This window comes from Charadrius vociferus, unplaced genomic scaffold, assembly GCF_000708025.1.
Source record: "Charadrius vociferus isolate BGI_N301 unplaced genomic scaffold, ASM70802v2 scaffold15, whole genome shotgun sequence".
Lineage (NCBI taxonomy): Eukaryota > Metazoa > Chordata > Aves > Charadriiformes > Charadriidae > Charadrius > Charadrius vociferus.
Window position 1 is genome coordinate 6,438,629 of NW_009650064.1, and position 20,542 is coordinate 6,459,170.

General features: G+C 38.5%; 1 protein-coding gene across 1 annotated transcript in view; it reads right to left on the reverse strand.

Annotated features, from left to right (window-relative positions):
• Positions 1–8,128: 8,128 nt before the first annotated feature.
• The window catches only part of DPY19L4 (dpy-19-like 4 (C. elegans)), a 28,403-nt gene continuing 15,989 nt past the window's right edge, over positions 8,129–20,542 (reverse strand). The window contains exons 13-19 of the mRNA XM_009891843.1: positions 19,953–20,072; positions 18,708–18,828; positions 17,186–17,242; positions 14,047–14,129; positions 12,128–12,260; positions 11,651–11,809; positions 8,129–8,410 (exon numbers count right to left, since the gene is read on the reverse strand). Of these exons, the coding sequence (XP_009890145.1) occupies positions 8,246–8,410; positions 11,651–11,809; positions 12,128–12,260; positions 14,047–14,129; positions 17,186–17,242; positions 18,708–18,828; positions 19,953–20,072 (838 nt within the window). The 3' untranslated portion in view covers positions 8,129–8,245. The remainder of the gene's footprint in view (positions 8,411–11,650; positions 11,810–12,127; positions 12,261–14,046; positions 14,130–17,185; positions 17,243–18,707; positions 18,829–19,952; positions 20,073–20,542) is intronic.

A 20,542-nucleotide genomic window follows, 5' to 3' on the forward strand; every position in this document is an offset into this window, starting at 1 on the left:
AGGACTGTGAATTGCAACCGCTAAAATCTAAGAATTGCTATTCTGAGGCCAAGCGATCAGCAAACCCAACAGCCTTCCTCTGGCCCTCTCTCGCAGCTGGGGTGGGCAAGTCCCTAGAATGCAACGACCAGTTCAGACTACAGCCCAGATCGCCATAAAATGGGCCAAACTGAGGGGGGAGGGGAAGAGAAGAAATAAAAAAGCAGCAGCATTTATCCAGGTGTTAATAATGTAGAAATCGATAGAAATTACACTGCTAATGTGTGTTTCAGAAATAGGTTTTCATGATGACATGAAAACAATACTTGATTTTAATATGCCTTTCTAAAAATTGCATAAACAGGTCAATCACTTCTGTAGCAGTGATTTTGTATTATTGTCCAGAGCTGAAGTTAGAACATCCAAGGAAACCACACGTGCTCTTTCCAGCATCCAACAGTTACTCCGGGGAGAGCACAGCTGCTGCGCTCGGACAGCGTGACACGATGCTGCAGAGAGAAGGCGGCCACAGTCTTGCCTGGCCTTTGTCAGCTTTCTTCAGAGGGGAGGATGGTTTAGGGGATCATTTTATATTCATCCTCATCGCACAGAATCTGCTGGTATTTATTGCAGCAGTATAAAAAAAACCCAGTCAAACATGGTTTCGGTCTTTCTATATCTAGTGAGTACAGCACCATCAGGAGTCAGGGCTTGACAGCAGAAATTATAGTCAAAGCTTTGAAACGAGAAGAAATTCCAAGGCATTGTAAAGCTTCTCAAAATTCTGAAGGTAAACGTATATGCTGCTGGTGTGTTACAACCTACTGAATAGTTCCGTAATACTCTGTATTGCTTTACGTGTGTATATTCGAGATATGCAACTTAATTCATAATGATATGCATCTCATCTCAATTACTATTAAAAATGTCTATCGCATTTGTTACCTAAGCAGTCTGGAAGCACACAGGAACTGAAGTGTGCTAATCTGGGTCACAGTAAAAATTGGGAAATCAGGGAAACTAGGTCCCAGAAACAAATTACAGAGCTATCATTTAGGGGGAAAGAAAACCCAAACCAACAGTAATTTTACCTAACACCTCTCAAACACTGATTCTAACCAGAATAGATATTTGATAAAGATATACACACACATACAGACACACACGCACATACACATTTTTATATACACCTATTTATATACACATATAAATATAAATTCTATTATACATAATAGAATATTCCGTATTTCACAGCTGGTAACCACACTCGGTTTTGGATAAAGACGTGGAATTGCACACAAACATCAACATAAAGTTCATGGTGCCAGGAAGCTCCCTTCCTCTTTCAGCTAAGAAATCACGAAGCCTGGGTGCTTGAAGAATTCATGAATAAACTTGAATACTCCACCATCAGCACATTTCATCTTTTTTTAAGAAGATTAAGCTTGCTTCCTGACTGGTCTAAAAGGAAGCAGGCTGATGAATTGTTCAAGTTCAGAACCATTAAGAACTGAAGACATAAATCCATAGTTCTTAGGTGGTTTATGATCGATTTTTGGAGCAGCACTTCATTGTGTATTTCCATCTTCTTTAGACTTTAACGAAAATAATCTCAAGGTTTTCATATCATTACATGGTAAATTATCACAAAGTAGTCTGCATTCAAAGATTTCACTCCTACTAATAATATCTCATAAAATTATAGAAGGGTCCAATATATGTAATCATGATCTGTAAAAATTCACCACAGATAACATTCGTTGATTAAAAAAAAAAAAATCTCAGTAAGCATCTGGCTGGTGTGGGGTTGACCCTGGCTGCCCACCCAGTGGCCAGTAAAGCCATGCTATCAGTCCCCTCCTGAGCTGGACAGGGGAGAGTAAATATAACGAAAGGCTCGTAGGTCGAGATAAGAACAGGGAGATCACTCAGCAATTACCTTCACAGGCAAAACAGACTCGGGGAAATTAGTTTAATTTACTATCAATCAAATCAGAGCAGGATAATGAGAAACAAAACCCAAATCTTCAAACACCTTCCTCACACCCCTCCATCCTTCCCAGGCTCAACTTCACTCCCGAATTCTCCACTTCCTCCCCTGAGTGGCACAGGGGTCGGGGAATGGGGGTTGAGGACAGTTTATCACACGTTGTCTCTGCTGCTCCTTCCTCCTCACGATCTTCCCCTGCTCCAGTGTGGGGTCTCTCCCACAGGAGACAGTCCTCCATGAGCTGAGTCCTTCCCATGGGCTAAAGTTCTTCACGAACTGCTCCAGTGTGGGTCCTTTCCATGGGGTGCAGTCCTTTAGGAACAGACTGCTCGAGCATGGGTCCCCCATGGGGTCACAAGTCCTGCCAGCAAACCTCCTCCAGCCTGGGCTCCTCTCCGTGGGGTCACAGGTCCTGCCAGGAGCCTGCTCCAGCGTGGGCTTCTCACACGGTCACAGTTTCCTTCGGGCACGTACCTGCTCTGGCGTGGGGTCTTCCACGGTATCTGCTCCACCGTTAACCTCCATGGGCTGCAGGGGGACAGCCTGCCTCACCATGGTCTTCACCATGGGTTGCAGGGGAATCTCTGTTCTGGCACCTGGAACACCTCTTCCCCCTCCTTCGTTGCTGACCTGGGTGGCTGAAGAGTTGTTTCTCCCACATATTCTCACTCCTCTCTCCAGCTACAGTCGCTGTTGGGTTGGGTTTTTTCCCCTTCTTAAAAATACATTATCGCAGAGGCGCTACCATGGTCGCTGATGCGCTTGGCCTCGGCCAGCAGCAGATCCATCTTGGAGCCAGCTGCCACTGGCTCCATCAGACACTGGGGAAGCTTCTAGCAGCTTCTCACAGAAGCCACCCCTGTAGCCCCCCCCCGGCTACCAAACCCTTGCCACGCAAACCCAATACATTGCTGCAGGAGGATCTTTAGGCAGAAAGTCAGAATCCAATAACTCCACATGAAGCACCTCATATTTTGCCGCTCATCCTCATACCAGCATGTCTCAACAGGCGGTCACAGTCAGCACAACATACGGCTCCAGTCTGAGCAGGCTGCTAACCCTCATGAGCCATAAGAGCGTTTATTTAGGCTGCCCTGTTAAGACAGATATTTGAGCTATGCTGTACAGTCTTCATTTGACTGAAAACTGCATATGCAAATAATACAACAGAATACAAAAATCATTTTATTACCACAGCAAAGGAAGAAGGTTAATTCATTATGAACTACATGTTTTTTGTGGAAGGGTATCAGACTTCTCAAAAAAAAGCATAAAATGGTTTGTGTCCCAAACAATACATACTTTCTGGACTTGGCTTTTATTACATTTTTTTCTTTTTTTTTTTTTTTCCCCAGAAAAAGTTTGTCACAAGAAAAAAATATTTACTATGTATACATTATTTAGATAAAAAACTGTCCAAGACAACAAACAGGATAAAAGGAACTGGATTCCTCAGATTTGTTATTACATACCTGCATATAGATACGTCCATGTGCCATACACACTACTGCTCAATGTCACCCTTAACAAGCAAAACACCACCAATAATTCTTCTGCATAACTGAAGTAACAGAGCTTGAAACTTTGAAAGGCATTAAACACCCACCTCTTTTCCAGCAAATAAATAGGTAACCTTAAACATCACTTGAAAGGCAGAATTATATACATTTAACTACGCTGAAATCGAAAACATTGCCACATTAATTACACATTTAAACATCTAGTTGAGGTACCAAACAATTCCGAAGACCTTTAGGCATCGCTAGCCCTGCATTTGGCATAGTAAGAGTGCGGCAACATAATGGCAATAGTTCTTTTTAGATGTATGGATGAAGTAGAAATGATTACTAAAATAGCACGCACTGTGTGGTTTAGAATTTTCACTTTTTTTTTCCCTAACGTTAAGTTTTAAAAAGAGTACTAAAGGCATGATTACACAGATTTATGTTGAGGTATGATTTCACATTAGCTATTGCTTGTGCTGGAATAAACTCAGCCTTTTTTTCATCTCTAATACCACAGTACTCTAGAACCCACCTGCCCATCAATATACAGGGGATTTACAGACTCAGCCACCATTAGGAATACCAGAAGCTACTCATTACATCTCCAAATCACAACAGTAAAACAGACATCTCTAAATGCAAATACAACACGCATGCCCACGCAGTCACACAAACAGCCTATGCTTTCTCCTGCTAGATTTTTGGTTAAAGGATAGGTTATACGTAGTTAACAGCAGTCATCAAGAAGAGTTTTGATGACAGCTTACAATCCCTACCACCTGACCTCGCAGCTCCTATTCGTGTGACTTGCGCGGGAACGCTGATGAAGGGTCACAAGATTTGGACATTTGCAGATGACTTAGTAAAAATAAGGTGGTAAGAACAAGATTTGGTCCCTAAACTTCAACCTTTCAGTAAACAGTAATGCCACCAGAGCAAACAGTTTGAAGAATTTTCAATGCCCGTTAAACCTTTTGGCCCTCTTTCTTCCATATTTGTGTAATCTCCTCCTTACCTCAGCACAAAGGAAATTGTATTTAAGATTGTAGTGTATTAAATTGTATTTCCGTTTACTTCGGAAGAAATAAACCCATCATTTTTTAAAATAATATGAAGAGAAGCTTATATTCTGAAATGCCTTTACTTAATTAGTCTCAAATATCTCCCGGCAAATCTATCATCTGGGTTCAAGCATGTGGTAATTCAGGATGTGAAAGGGTTGGTTTTTTTTAAGATTAAGACAAAACTATAGCTGTGGCTTGATTAAACTTTAATCCACAAGTCTAATGGTAACGGGTGAGTGCCTGAAAACACTATATTATTTATATTATTTATTTTTTCAAAGCAATTTTTTTGCATTTACTAAGATCAAGCGTATCAGAAATTGGAAATGTGAAGGAGGAAATCAGCCAGCAAAACAGCAACACAAATTGCTGTGCAAACTCTCATTCTTCGCAGTGAACAGCTGTTAGGTGGCTGGCAGACATCCTAGCTGCACCACTTACTACACAAGCATCCTCGGAGGATGCGGTATCAAGACACAATGGAAGCTCTAAGAGTCAGAGGGACAGGAATTAAAAAAAAAGAAAATCTTCACAAAAAGAAACACAAACTGAGTTTGTTTGTTTGTTTGTTTAATAAAAGCTTGCAAGGCACATGTTTCAACTGAATTGCAACATCTACAGCAAAACAGATCAAAATTTGCAAAACGTTCCCCCAGCCCTTTCAGGGAGTTAAACCTGTGACCTGGCTGAAAACCAAGCTAGGGTTGTGTGTACAAGTCCGACGTAATTATGCACTACTATTGTCCTTCTGAGAGATATCGTGAAACTTGCTGTTTCTTTTACACAGAAGGTGGAGATTAGAATAGATAATAATATTTTTGCTAATCCATAGCTGGATAAGAAATTCAAGCTTATAATTTTCTTTGTAAGATATGATTTTTCCAGGCCCTCATTTTAAAAATGATGCCTTTTTACTGGAACAACAGCAATGTCTCTCCCACATAAAAGGCTCCTTCTGTTACTTAAGGCTGCTGTGCCAATGGTGCTGCAATACAATTTTCTCTAATATAAAAAGCAAGGTAAAAATCTTAAATGATTCTCCTAAAGCAGAATCAAGTGAAGTATCAAGAATACATCTTTAAAACTATGACAAAACTAATAATAACAACTATGTCACAGTTCAAATAAAGTTCAACATGTTCATTTAAACATGTATAAAGGCCAACGTGCTACCAGATTGTTTTCTTCAGATGTACGGATGGCCTCATTTGTGTTTTTCTTAACGTGTGCTCTACATGTAACTATTCAAACTACGTTCTACGTGGTAACGCATACATACAGCATTGCAGTAGAACACAACAGGCAGTGAAGGATAGTTAAATATTGCATCTTGGCATGGCAGTCTAAGGCATGAAGCCGTAAGCTGTGCGACTTCATCCACCCAAGTGCAGTTGTAACCCTGAAGTTTGCTACCTGGAATGCCTTATTGCTGTTATGAAATGGTATTCATGAATGATTAACTTCAGGCAGGTAAATGACTGACACACAGACATATAATTCCTTGACAGTAATACAAACTTAAATTGTATAAGGAACTCTAAACTGACTTCCAAATATTACATCTACATCCATGCTAGCACATACACAGAACGTTCCTGCAGGCTTGCCATAGCTCAAGTTAATACACTAGCTTCTGTTGTTATATGGTAACTGAAAAGTCTGAAAGAGTCCAGTGCAGTAAAACACACACACTTGTGCATAAGCAAATAGATGCAGACTGCACTTGGCCAGAGACACACATACACACTACCCTCAACACAGTGACTGTATCCCCAGAAAGGATATTTACTTTTAACTTGTAACTCAGTTACACTGAAACGTTTCTCTCAATGATCATATCCAGTATATACGATGGATTTATCTGAACATTGGTTTCAAATAAAATGCATAATTTAACATCTTGTCAAGACTCATACACCTAAAAATATAACTGAAAGTAAAAAAAAACAGATTACAGACAAGTTGACTTTTACAATAAAGCTTTTTTCTTTTAAATCACTACAATAGTGATAATAGGTTTTAAAAAAATCTCAGCACTACCTGTTAGTGTAAAGTAAGCAAACATATCTGCATAGAGCAGATAGGAATCACACATATACACCAACATGCTGTAGTTCCTAATAATTTCAGAGTGAAAATCTCTGAGTTTGCATTTTACCAACAAGTGTGGTAATGATCACTTTGCATCCTTCATTTGCAGAATGGTTTGCAGATTTTTCAGTTGAAGGTTCATCTTACTATGCCAGATCCTTCATTAAAGACATCTGGGCTCCAAAGAATCATTCCCACGTGCCTGACAGACTGGTCTCTGGGCCACGTGTTACAAGAATCCATAACGACAGGTAACTCCTAATGGAGGAATAACCTCTTCCAAAACCTACATCCTGGCTTTTTGTCCAGCTACACCTATGTAAGCAAAGTTACCACTACCTTTTATTGGAATTTCCATTCACAACACCAGGGTTAGGCCCAGAGTTGGAATTAAAGCATCATTCATTCTTTTGGAAATGTATCAGCCAGCAACAAACAGGATAAACAGATAATTTAAAAAAAAAATAGTTGTAGAGGCAAAGGGGGTCATATAAGGAAGACAAATTGTAGAGGGAAGCAAGGTTGCAGAGTACTTTCCCAAATTTTCAAAGATCTCAGTGTAGTTGCATAATTGATATAAAAATAGCTACGAACAACTGTACCATTATTTATTAATGGTAGTGATTACGGTGTTGTAAATTACAGTTATGGCACTATCTTAATATAACTATCACATAGTAAGTTGAATGAAATGAATATCACCCATCCCTCCCCATACACACACACATATATACCAGCACACACACAGAGGGGGTGAAACAGACGTGCAAAAGTCTCAGTAGCAAACCTAGTTGTCCTGCTACACTTGTCTAAAAACAAGTATGGCATACTGTTGTATACTGGCCCGTTCTGATGGCTGCTAAGACACACGTACACATACACACGTATACATTTAAGCATGGAAAAATCCTGAAGACAAGTTCTTTCCAAACTGAAGATCTGACCTTGTCAACTCCTACTGCCAGGTCTAAGTCCAAGCACTTCCACCAACGTGTCTCTAACGACGTAGAGATCAGTGCCTTGAACTATGGAAGTGTTGTTTAAATGAAATCTTCCTTATTTGATTTATACAAACACTATAACTACACATAGGATGTATGAATGTGTGTTTGATAAACATAGAAATGTTGACAGTGGAAGACAAGAAGAATTAAAACAACAAAAAACCAAAGCACCCAAACACTTACTTGAAAAGACTCGGGATATCGATTGCTTTCCTGCTAGAAAATGAAAGCTATGTGACTTAAGTGAGCTCTTCAAATTATTTTTCTGCATTTACTGAAGTCTACCCACATCAGCTCTCTAACACTAAAGTTAGAAATCTCATTTACATGAAGATTAAGATGATTTATAATGGGAAGAAAAATGCAAAAACATGGAAGACTGTCACACTTTGTAGAGACAGTAAAAATTGACGTATTTTTCTTGTTTCCTTCAAGGATGGTATCTGTGTCCGTTGATCTGTAGTTCAAAGAATTCCAGTTTGGTAAAATAAAGTTGTCAATACACTGCACGTGCGCACATGTATCTGCAAAAATAACTTTCTTGATCAAAAGGAACTTTTCGAACTGAATTTCATTCACAATCAATCCTCAGAAAGAAGCTTGCATGCTTTTTCACGACTGGAAGGATATCACAGTGTTGATTCTATATACAAAGTAGGATCTATTCCAGTATACTCGAGTAAAATAATTCACATATGGAGAATAGTTCATTTTGATTTCATGACAAAACCGTCCATATTTTGAGTAGGCATAACTGTCACCTTCCTCACAAACCACCTGTCAGAAAAGAAGATCTAATTAAAATACTGAAGATAAGTCGTTACAGAACATAATTCAGTACATTTAATTTACTTCCATATTCTGTAAGTTTCATTTACAATATACATTGAATTTCCATACTGTACAATTCCAGTAAGTTGAAAATGTATTCCCCTATAATTTGTTTAACCATCTAAAACAGCCTTGGCGAATTAATACCTTTGTCAGGATAGCAGACATTAAAACCAGTGTACTTTATTCATACAATAAAAGAACAATGGCAGCAGAAATTATCCACATGCCCCATTTACCCGGTACTTCAAACCTGACCTGCACAAAGCATACCACCTACGGAGGGAAGGAAATTCTCAATTACCTTTTCCAGGCCAAGTAAGTTTAACATACCTAATGAAGACTGAAGACACACACACGTATCACCCTATAAATTCCAACCAATTGACGTGGAAGCAAATTGCTTGTGCGTTTTAGCATCTACTATCTGATACCCTTAAAGAAATACCTTCACTACTCCTTCTGCCACCACCAGCTTACATGTGTTTAAAAAAAGGTGGTAGGACGAATTCATGGAGAAAAATCTCTTGGTGGCTACCAAACACAGAGACATTTCCCCTGAGCTACAGTCCTTCAGCAACAGACTGCTGGAGAACATTTGTCTTGCCCTATCCATAATCATATGCACTCAGCCAGTGTCAGAAACAAGATATCAGACTAGGACTACAGGACTTAGTCCAAGCTAGAAAGTAATAGTTAACTTCTTCAACACAGCAATCTGGAAAACACATTCATAGACCTGTCAACAGCATAACAGCCTGTCCACTGTCTCACTTACTTCGGGAATAAGTAAATGCTGCAGTCTCCAACTGCATATGCACTAGCTTCCACTAATTTGGAAAGTCTTGATACTTTTTCAATATGACCTAGACAATTTTTGTTAGCAAGCAACCTGAGAGTTTTGTTTCAAATCTTCCTGAGAAAACACACTACATCAACTTTCAGAAAGAAACTATGTCAACTTTCTGAAAAAAAAAATTGCTTTTTTTCCTGTTGGCCATTCCAGTATTTTTTCTACAGCTACCATTTTTAGCATCCAATCCAGTACAGACTCAGCCACAGACAGGAAGCATAAGTGATGTTCATTACTAGCCAACCACTTTTCTAAAAATATTGAATGCTCAGTTGTCCATATTTACATGTATATACCAATGGTTTCGTTATTTTGATTTAGATTACAGACATTCAGCAGAACAGATTTTAACTTAAACTCTCATCATGAATCTTCTTTTCCCCTTCTTAATCTGTCCACTATTAATAGGATATCCCTTGCCACTCTGACAATCCTAATTACACGAAAATAGTGTACTGACAGTGTGGTGTGTGGCACTTATCAAAGACAGATTCCTTGCATTGGATACTGTCTTTTGAAGTTCCCCCCTGCCTTTAATTAGAATTATCATCACAAAGCAACAGCTGCTCTGAAAAGTACTGGGAAGTGTTCCTTAGGATGAACTGGTGAATAACTGGTGAATAACCACCTTAGAATAACTGGGTGTTGGGAACGAAAGGAGGAAGAAACTCATTCTGATATACAAATCAAACAAGAACTTAGAAACCCGGCAGTAAAACTGTGCTGCTGAAGTTAGGATGATACTCTTTTATGTGCAAAAGAGAAGCATGCAGGAAGCATGGAGATGAGAGATGCAGGGGTATGAGGGAATGGAATCCTGAAATTGTGGTTAATTGTTCCAGCTGACATCCCAAGTGTGAAGAGGGAACAGGAACTAACTCATGCAAAAACAGATCTGAGAAGAAACTGAGATATAACATGTGTCAATTATCAATGATGGACGTTATTCATACACACACACTCTGTTACAGTAGAGTGTATTGGTTACAACATGGAATAATCACGGCATACATCATTTTAGCAGCATGACAAAGAAAAAGCATAGATTTCAGCAATGGTAAGGACATTAATAGAAAAACAGAAGACAATATCCTCCATGGATAAATTGGCCAGGAAACCTAAAAGTGAAACTGACACCATTTGTAGATTCCTGAGGAAATTAAAGAGTACTTCCCTAAAAACATATCACCCCTACAATTACTCCCCCAAATGAAAGCAACTACAGAAATGAAATGCTTGCATTACAAGTTCTTTTGAAATGTGTATCATCAAAAGCAGAGCTTATAAAATACATAACACAGATGAACACCTTGGATTTTTCCCCAAGAATGGAATGTAAGACTATATACAAGCAACATATGTATCCTCCCCATTTATATAAAAAAAAAAAAGAGCATTCAAACCAAGGATTAACTTGGTATAGTTAATACACAACAGGCTGTAATGTCAAACAGATGATTAAGTCCTTTTTCTTAGTCAGGAAACCAACTAAATGAAGCTAACCTGTGATTGCTTAGAAGTAACTGGTGACGACTCCTCTCCTGGTGACCTGAGCATAAGCAACCAAACCCTAAGTGAGTTTACAGCCGCTCCTGCCTTTATAGAGTCAAAACTTCCGCTGGATTCACAGGAAGCAGATGAGCAAGTGGTAATAAGATCACTTCGTAAACCCCATCCCATTCCCTACTTCAACAGCAAGAGCAACTCCATCAGCATTCAGAACAGACACAGCATGGCAATGACTGAAGTAGCATTCATGGGTATCTTCAGAACTCTAGAGTTTATTGAACCAAACTTTCAACCATCTGTGGCTTAAACTACCTCTTGGGGTGCTAACCTATCTGGAAGGCTGAACCGAAGAAACATGTAACCTCACCAGTACCAAAAAGGCTGTACTGAATTGAATGGAAGGCTGGTCCTCATCCCAGGCAGAGTTTTAGAAGAATTAAGTTTATCCATTTTAAAATTTCATCTTTAAAGCCAGTAAAGAATGCCCTGTGATGCAGGGCTCTACTGCTTTTGTAACAACCTCTTCAGGTGTTACAGTCTTAAACATTTATATATATTTAATTGGTATTTAATGATTGGCAGAAAAGCAGCACAGCTAGACACGGATGTATTAGAAGGGATTAGGGCAGTTAAAGACTAGTATGGGTTAAGATTACATGTGTAGAAGAAAGACAAAACAAAATCTAACCGATGACTTAAAATTTATGAGTCTTTGCCTATATGTCAATTACAATCATAAAAATAAGATCAGCATTATAAGAAGATTTCTTTTAAAATTACTTACTTATGCATTCAAACATTCATTTTTTCTTACTGTTACTTACATGACCATTAGCAACATCCAATAGATCTTTAACTCTACATCCTCTTACAGGTCCCACTTCATTGCAAATTGAATCTTCAATAATCAGAAAATTGGCTTTGTAAGATGTCAGTATCTTATAAATATCCTCTGCTGACCTCTTTGAATAGATCTGATATATCTATAAATTAAGAAAACATGTTCATGCAGTGCAAGAATCAGTGATAAATTAAATATTTTGGGGTCACAGTATTTGAAATGCTGCTCACATGTAGTTGGAATGACACCAAACGAATAATTTGCATTGCCAGGTGGCCTGGGGGGCACAGAAGAGCAATGTAAATGTGTGTGTCATGAGGAATGTTACAAGGTCATCTTCTTTGGAGCATTAACATTTACAGTACTCCCACACATCTCAATCAGGCACTCCAGTCTTACATGATAGAACAGTCTATAAATCACTGATAACACACACACATTTATGGAATTGGACACTCACATTTTCATTTCTTTTTAGAAGATCATCATCATTATATAAAGGCAAGCTTGACACCATCCATCCGGTACAAAGCTTAATCACACCCATTAACTGTGGGCTGCCTGCAAACACAGCAGCCACAGGAGCCTGTCGTCTGCAAAAGCAACATCAACATACACATCTCAGTACAGGATGCATTTCCCAAAACAACGTTTTTAATTTTAAACACCGTGAGTCTTTTAAAGTGCTACAGTATGAGTTGGAGTGCATGAAGGTGCTATTGGGGGTCTAATTACAATTGGTGTTAATGCTGCAGTGGCAGTAGTTTCCTTGCCATGAAAAGCTCAGACCTGCAGCAATATGGAGCTTGTAAGGCAGGTCCCCTGCTGGGGCAAGGGCTGACGGCTGTTGTCCTCCTCCCTTGCAATCCATGGAGCACCATTCACAGAGGTCCTGAGATGCATCACACTATTGCTTTTTTGAATGGCTGCTGACTCGTGACAGAACAAGCTTGGAGGGAGGGTAGGTAGAAGAAACAACATGATGTTATCTTGTAAGGGAAAGATTTGTGATTATTTTCATTTGATCTCTAGGACCATTTATTTAACCATCTATGAGTAAATAGTCTCATGTTGCAGAACAACATCTACACTCATGTTTCTGGGTTTGGTTTAAACTTTTGACTGTTCGTATTCCTCCATTAGTGCAAGAAAACAGTCATTGTCACACTTTATTGCAGACTTTGGGCAACTTTTCGCTCAGAGAAAATTCAAAATAAATTCATTTTATTAGAGAGAAAATTTTAGGAAAATATACTGTAATAATGACATTCAATTAAAATTCCAATATGGACATCTAAATATATCCTTAAGAAAAAAAGAAATCCTTATTTCCATTAAAAATATGAACAGCTGCTACAAATAAGGGTAGTAAAATCGCTCTTAGCTGAGTGAATCTCAATGCAATTCACCATGATTAATTATGTACTTGAAGTGTAATATATGCAGACTAATGCAAAAGCCATTACGTACTTGGCATTATTCCACTTGCTGCCTTGAAGAGCTACAGCAGTGACAAACAACATACACCACTATTAACAGAAAGAAGAAATTGGCTGGAACACCATAATTACCAGCCTTGTCTTTTCTGAAGATGAACAGGTTGACATTAAAGACTACATAAATACAGAAAATAATCTTCTAAAAAAATACAGTTAAAGGTAAGTTAGTTATCTAAACAGACAGGATCTAACTTTCAGAGACATGCGGTTCCTAATGACATAGTTCAAATTCATATTGAATGAGGCCAAAACCTGAAACTTTTGGTGAGAAGAAAAATATATCTGTGAAAATAACTTGACTCAGAATTAGCTATGTATATGTCTCAGTATGAACTATGTAGCATAAGCCAGTATTTGCTATGCCCCGCCTAGCCAGCCAGATAAGAACCTTTCCAGCCTTCTAGGCAAGGGGGAAGTTTGAATCATACATGTTACACTGCATGTTTCTTGACTGAGGTCTCTAAATCCTCATGTTCAGGCCTTTCATTTTACTGGCCCATACACACAAAAATTTCAGTGTTTCTGTCCCCCATGGAATTACAATCAACATGAATGCTCTAATCTACTAAGAAGTTAGTGTGAAGAACCACGTACTAAGATGTCTACCTTTATTTGGAAATTAGGGCTAGTAATGATAATAGATATGATTTGCTTGCATGCTTCACAATCTTTTCCTCTTGTAATCAATGATAAATTCTTGATTTTTTCCATGGGAATAATACCAAACTTTAAATACACATTTCTTGTCCCATCTCCCCCTACATCATGTAATGACTTAGCAAGGGAAAACTCAGATTCATACAGGTAGCTCTACGAAATGCTGAGATAAAAATACCCTGACATAAAGAAGTAAAATAGAAATGTAGGACTTCACACTTACTTTATCCATGTCATGAGTTCTACTGTATCAGGATCATAGAATTCTTGTATTTCTGAAAGTTCTGTCATTATCCTAGGGAAAAACTGATGGAAACATATTTTTGGTTACTTGGAGTTAAAAACAATAATCTATAGATAATCTCATTACATTAAGGCCTTAAATAACAGAAAAGAAATGGGTTTCATCTGAGTTTTCCCTCCTGATTGGTATTTTTGTTTGAGTATTTTGCAAAACACAGTAAATATACTTCCCTGAGCACTAATGTGCTTCTCCAAAATAAGCACGTTAAACACAAGTTCTCATCTCTCTCTATTTTATTAGAATACTTGTAATAAAAAAAAAAAATTGAAAAAAAACCCCAAAAAACTATGTGGCAGCAACATTCATCAACTTTAACTAGCCTTAAATGCATCAAAACCATAGTTCGGGTTTTCATATGCAAATGCATATAAGGGCACTGAACCAAGAAGCTGACAAATCTCTCATGGTAAATCTGCTTGAGCATGGAGGGGTGTTGGACTGTTGTGACTTGATGGAAAAGTGCTGTGCAAGTGGGAAAGGAGAGAAGGCATTTCCTGGAAGAGCATTACCTGGATAATCTGCCCTGGACTTTCCTCAGACTTTTACTTCAATGACTGCTGTGAAAGAAAGTACACTATACTGTATGAAGTGAGATATCTCAGTTTATGCTCTTGAAAAAAATTTAGGAAATTGAGGCATTCTGGGAAGTCAGCCAGATTGCAAGTCTGCACCACAGCTTCCCTATCCTGTCAGGTCTGGGGGTGAAGGAACATTTCCTTTATTAAGATGCGCAATTTTAGAATCACAGAATCATTTAGATTGGAAAAGACCTTTAAGATCAGAGTCCAACCATTAACCTAGCACTGCCAAGTTACCGCTAAACCATGTCCCTCAGCACCACATCTACACGTCTTTTAAATACCGCCAGGGATGGTGACTCCACCACGTCCCTGGGCAGCCCGTTCCAATGCTTCACAACCCCTTCAATGAAGACTTTTCCTAATATGCAATCTAAACCTCCCCTGGCGCAACTTGAGGCCATTTCTTACTGTCCTATCACCTGTTACCTGGGACAATAGACCAACAACCACCTCGCTACAACCTCCTTTCAGGTAGTTGTAGAGAGCAATAAGGTCTCCCCTCAGCCTCCTTTTCTCCAGGCTAAACAACCCCAGTTCCCTCAGCTGCTCCTCATAAGACTTGTGCTCCAGACCCCTCACCAGCTTCATTGCCCTTCTCTGGACTTGCTCCAGCACCTCATTGTCTGTCTTGTAGTGAAGGGCCCAAAACTGAACACGGTATTCAAGGTGGAGCTTCACCAGTGCCGAGTACAGGGGGACAATCACTTGCCTAGTCCTGCAGGCCATGATATTTCTGATACAAGCCAGGATGCTGTTGGCCTTCTTGGCTACCTGGGCGCACTGCTGGCTCATATTCAGCCATTTTGCAAGTCCTAGAGCCATTTTGAGCATTTATCTGAAGAAGACATGACTAGAAGCTGGGCAGCCTTGAGAGGCTGGAGCATGTTTATGCTGTTGTAAATGCTAAGTGAAGGCTACTAGATGCCAGCTCCTTTTGAAAAGGATAAGGTTTACAGGTTATGCCAAACTAAAGGGACAACTTACTTTGAGACAACTGGAAACGAGAGCCTGCTTTTAAGTGAGGAGTTTCCACCTCCATTACCTGGACAATTCAGCTGTCAAGTGATAGCAGTCTACAACCAGACATGTTAGGGTAGCACAAGAACAGCTGCTGTATGTTCACATCAGGGCTGAAAGCTACAGATAAGCCTGAACTGTCCCCAGAACAGGAGATGACAGAAAGAGAAACCGCTACTGCCACCCGAAGGAGAACCAGCTTCACTTATCAATGACACCTCTTAGAAAAATCTAGTGCGTTGAGGGACTATGCCAGACTAAGTCAGAAGGCAGCCAAGCAGAAAGATGCTGAGCTGTACACTTAGCCATTTATAGCCACGGTAACAGACCAAGAGCCTCAAGGCATTTTACTGTCCTGTTACTATTAATCAAAGTTTCCAAGCTCCGGGATGAGTTATGAACCTGGAGAGCAAGCTGCTCAAAAGCAAAAGCTGGATCTGCAATGGATGAAGCCCTCTAGAGTCCAAACTCCTACATTGCTTTTATTAAAAAGTAATCTGAAAAAGAATTCTTTGGTCAACTAACCTAGTTTCCTCTATTGTAATAGATTTCAGAACTCTTTTGAGCAACCATAGCTTTTTTCAGGAGCGTATCTATTGCTCTGGCAGATATGTGTAAAGAGTCAGATTACACTGCAACCAAAATTTCTATGATAAGACAGATGTTACAAAATCTGTTAAAATACTGTTGGTCAAGACTGGCTTTTATATTTGAATACCTTTTTTAAAAATAATTATTTGAATTCTTACAAAACTATCCAAACTTACTATTTTGAACCTATGTCAGTATAGTAGAGACTTAAACTTTATGGGATATTTCCCATATTTTTTGCTCTTATGGAAATTGAAAAACTAATTTCCAAATAATCTTTCCCCCAGTTTGTCTGTGACTTGCAATAAAGATCTAAGTATTTATGTGAAACATGGGAACGGATGTGGCTTTTCTTCCCTGTATTGTAGGACATACATACCTCTATACGGTGCTCTGCACAAAAGATTTAACTCCATTATAATTTGATGGAAACTTTTCAAACAGATTATTTGCGTATGACCTCCCATAATTTTACTTCTATCTCACCTCACTCCCTCTCACTAAAACCAAGATTGGGACAACACAGTTTTCAATATCCCAAGTTTTTATTTGGCAGTATTTTCTTTGTTGAGTCACTTTTATACATCCAAAGCATAACAGCTGAATATAATAAAGTCTTCATTTAAATTTAAACACTTCTTAATTACAACAAGCAATCATTACAAATTAAGTTGTCAAATACCTCATACTGAAAAATGTAAACAGTTTTTTTAAAAAAAAACAAAACAAAACATATTTTCAGTGGATGACAGCTTTTATTTCATCATATATATTTCATTTCACCAAGTGTATTTCATTATATTTCCTCATCATGTTGACTCATATCGTGCCTACTTACAAAATAGAAAACATAAAGATACTTTTTTTACCTCTTTCCACAAGCTGAATCCAATTATTGTGGGAACTGCCATACTCAGAATAAGAGCCTAGAAAATACATGTTAAAAGAAACAGATTATGGACCGTTCTCCAACCTTGGACTATTTGTTGATTCTGTTCATAAAGTAGGCTACATTTATGCCTGAAACCTTAGAGTGATAGTAGGTGAAACTTTGCGGTTTTCTACCATCAAGAATGTGCCTAATTTAGCATGGAAGAACTTATTGATGCTGAAGTTATCGTGGGTCAAATATTAGGGATGGTTAATTACTGCTCAAAATAACAATGATGCAATGTGCACACAATGTAGGGAACAGAAGAAAAGTAAACACCTCCCATACAACTGCAATGAGATAATCTGAGAAAGGGAAAAAGGTAGGAAACAAGCATTTCAAACCTCCGACATTGTTGATGCTTGTGTTCAGATTAAGAATATTGACATGCAAAACCCAGAAACCCATTTTTCAGTGCACCATCATTCTAGCTGATACAATTTTTGCTTTGCAAAAAGGAGAAAATAGCTTGTGTGGTACAGGAAACATTTGGTAAAGAATGCACGCAAGGCACTATCTTGATAATAAGCTATCAACACATCTACTCTGGTAATAGTAAAAAAGCAGGTCTATACAGTAGTAATCATGAGGTATATAAAGGAATGTGTTTACCATGTACATGAACATATTGTCCCTCCTTGATTGGAAGAACACTGTCAACGTTTCTGATATAACAGTATGGCATTTTCAGAAGTGACATAGTGAATCTCTGGTGAAGTACTAAATATTTAGTCCTATAAGCCTCTTGAAATTAAGGTAAGTAATATCCTATCCTTATTTTGTTAATAAAACAAATGCACAAAGTTGCTAAAATTGCACAAAGCAATTCTCGGCATATTAAGAACAAAGCTAGGGTTGGAAGCGGGGGAGTTGTTTGCACTGCAGCACAAGCTCATCTTCAATTGCAACATTTCTCTATAACGGCCGCACATGAACAAATCTTACGCAAAGTAATTCCACTTACCATTTTTTATGAAGCAGCTTTACTCTCAGAAATTAAATACACCTAACTACCACATTTTTAGCCTCGTTTCCTAGTGAAACAAGGCTTATATTGATGCCTGCCTGCATGCCTGTACTTTTACTCCCGCACACTTTTTTTTTAGGAAAAAAGCATGTGACCTTGGCCAATCTCAACTAAATATGACAGAGAGCTTGAGGTCTCAAAGGTCTGTTAAAAGAAATTAAACAGATGAGTGAAAGAGAGAGATGAAGACAGCCTTGCTTCTTATGAGGAAAGGTTGTAGTGTGAACACAACTTTATCACCAGGTACCAGAGAACAAGTGAAAGCGTGATATTAAGAATGAAAGACAGAGAAAACACAGACTATATGAGATCCACTGCTCATAAAACTACATGTTCTTTTAGTTGGTTCTTCTATAGGTCTTCATCAATAGCGGTTTGAAAAGTTATATGCTTGCTAGCTGTAATTCCCAAGACACCGGCAACAGCAACTCACCAGCAATATTGGGTGCACAGCTTTCAGCCGAAGCCACTTGAAAAGTGTCATCCAAAGTTCAGGAGAGCACACACCAAATGCAGCAAGCATGCAAACATAAGGCGTCCATAGATATTTTGTTCTGAAAAACATTGCAATAACTTAGTTGGGACTCTGCACATGCCTCTGTATTCAAGCTATTTATAAAAACATTAAGATTTTTTTCATATGTCAAACACAGTCTGGATGTTCAAGCAATCTGAGATCAAATTTGATGGCACTGAAGGGTAAACCAAGGAAATCTCTAGCAGAAGAACAGGCACCTGATTATCTGCTGCAAGATGTAGGAGCAAGATCCAAGGTCAAAGATGACAAAATCCTTCACAGAGTTCAGGGGAGGATGAAAGAAAAACAAAGAGACTAGTAAAGTCACTTGGCTGTTGTGGTTTTCCAGCCAAGCAAGGATAAAAAGCAGCTATTCAGCAAAGCTGTACAGACACTGTACTATAAAGGAGTTCCTGAAGAAAGGAAAGGAAAATATTTAATAAGCAATTTATGATTTGCTGGTATTGTCTGCCTCTTAAGGATAGACTCGTCAACTTAAGACAACTACATGGTAACACAACAGTCTGCTCACTTTAAGCATTTGTGAATACTCAGATTTTAGGATGATGAGCGTAACACAAACACAAGTCTGCCACCTTCACGCTGATTTAGCTGAGAGCCAAGATTAGAACACTAACGTCTTCCAAACATTATTAGCTTCTGTAGCTTTCAGGACTAACACAATACCTTTGAAAATAGTTTTGCTACTTCTTTAACATGCCAAGCAAAGTTATACTTCATGCTAGCCTAGACACAAGAAGATGCGTAAGAAATCTTCCATGTCCCAATATTCCAGAACATACTGTTCATCAAAACACTACACAAGATCCTGCTAGAACACAATATTAAAAGAATTACAGCACCCTTAAATTACAATTAAATATCATAAAGAAAGTGACAAAAATTTGCTTCAATTAATGTCTTGGATTTTGGCTGCATTAAAGCTCGGAGAAAACACTGAAGAGCCCAAGCACAATTCATCATATACCAGTATCCAATTTAGAGTCAAAATTATCTTTGCTCTCTCCCCTACTAAGTAGTACCACTATATGCCAAATACATTTCAGAAAAGGGGTGAATTTCAAAGGGGTGAATGGTGTATTGCATCCAGTTAGGAACTCTCTGTTGCTTTCAAAAGAGATACATCAAAATCAGACTTACCCTTCCAAACACATCGCTAGACAACCAAGTAAAATTGTGTGAATTACATGATAAACTATTTCTGGCCTCTCTCCAATTCGACCATCCTCAAGTTTAACTGTCTCTTTCAGTGGTTCACCACTGCAGTTGGAGAAAATGAGACATCACTTAATTCAGACATTATCTCAGGCAAAGTTGCCAATAAAAATACTTTTATGACCGTTAAGTCAGCAGTATACTGAGATCATTCTCTATCATATCATACAGTATTGTTGCACTGTTCATTTGTTTTTTGTACTTCATCAATGATCTATCAGTACCCGCTGTCCCTTGTTTTAGACTGTAACCTCTCTGGAGCAATGATTGTGAATTAATACAATGGGATCACCACCTATGATCATAAATCCTATTTTAAGGTAATTCAGCAGCAAGAGACAGTCTAATTTAAGAGCATACACACTCCGAGAACATTTAGATGAATCGTGCTGCACATGCATTCTAACTAAGTTTCTTCATATCAGTAGCTTGGTGAAGAATTATGGAATCTGCAGGATGAGAATTGTGTATGGAATGTGTATACCCTTTTATGACAAAGTAAGATAACAAAACCA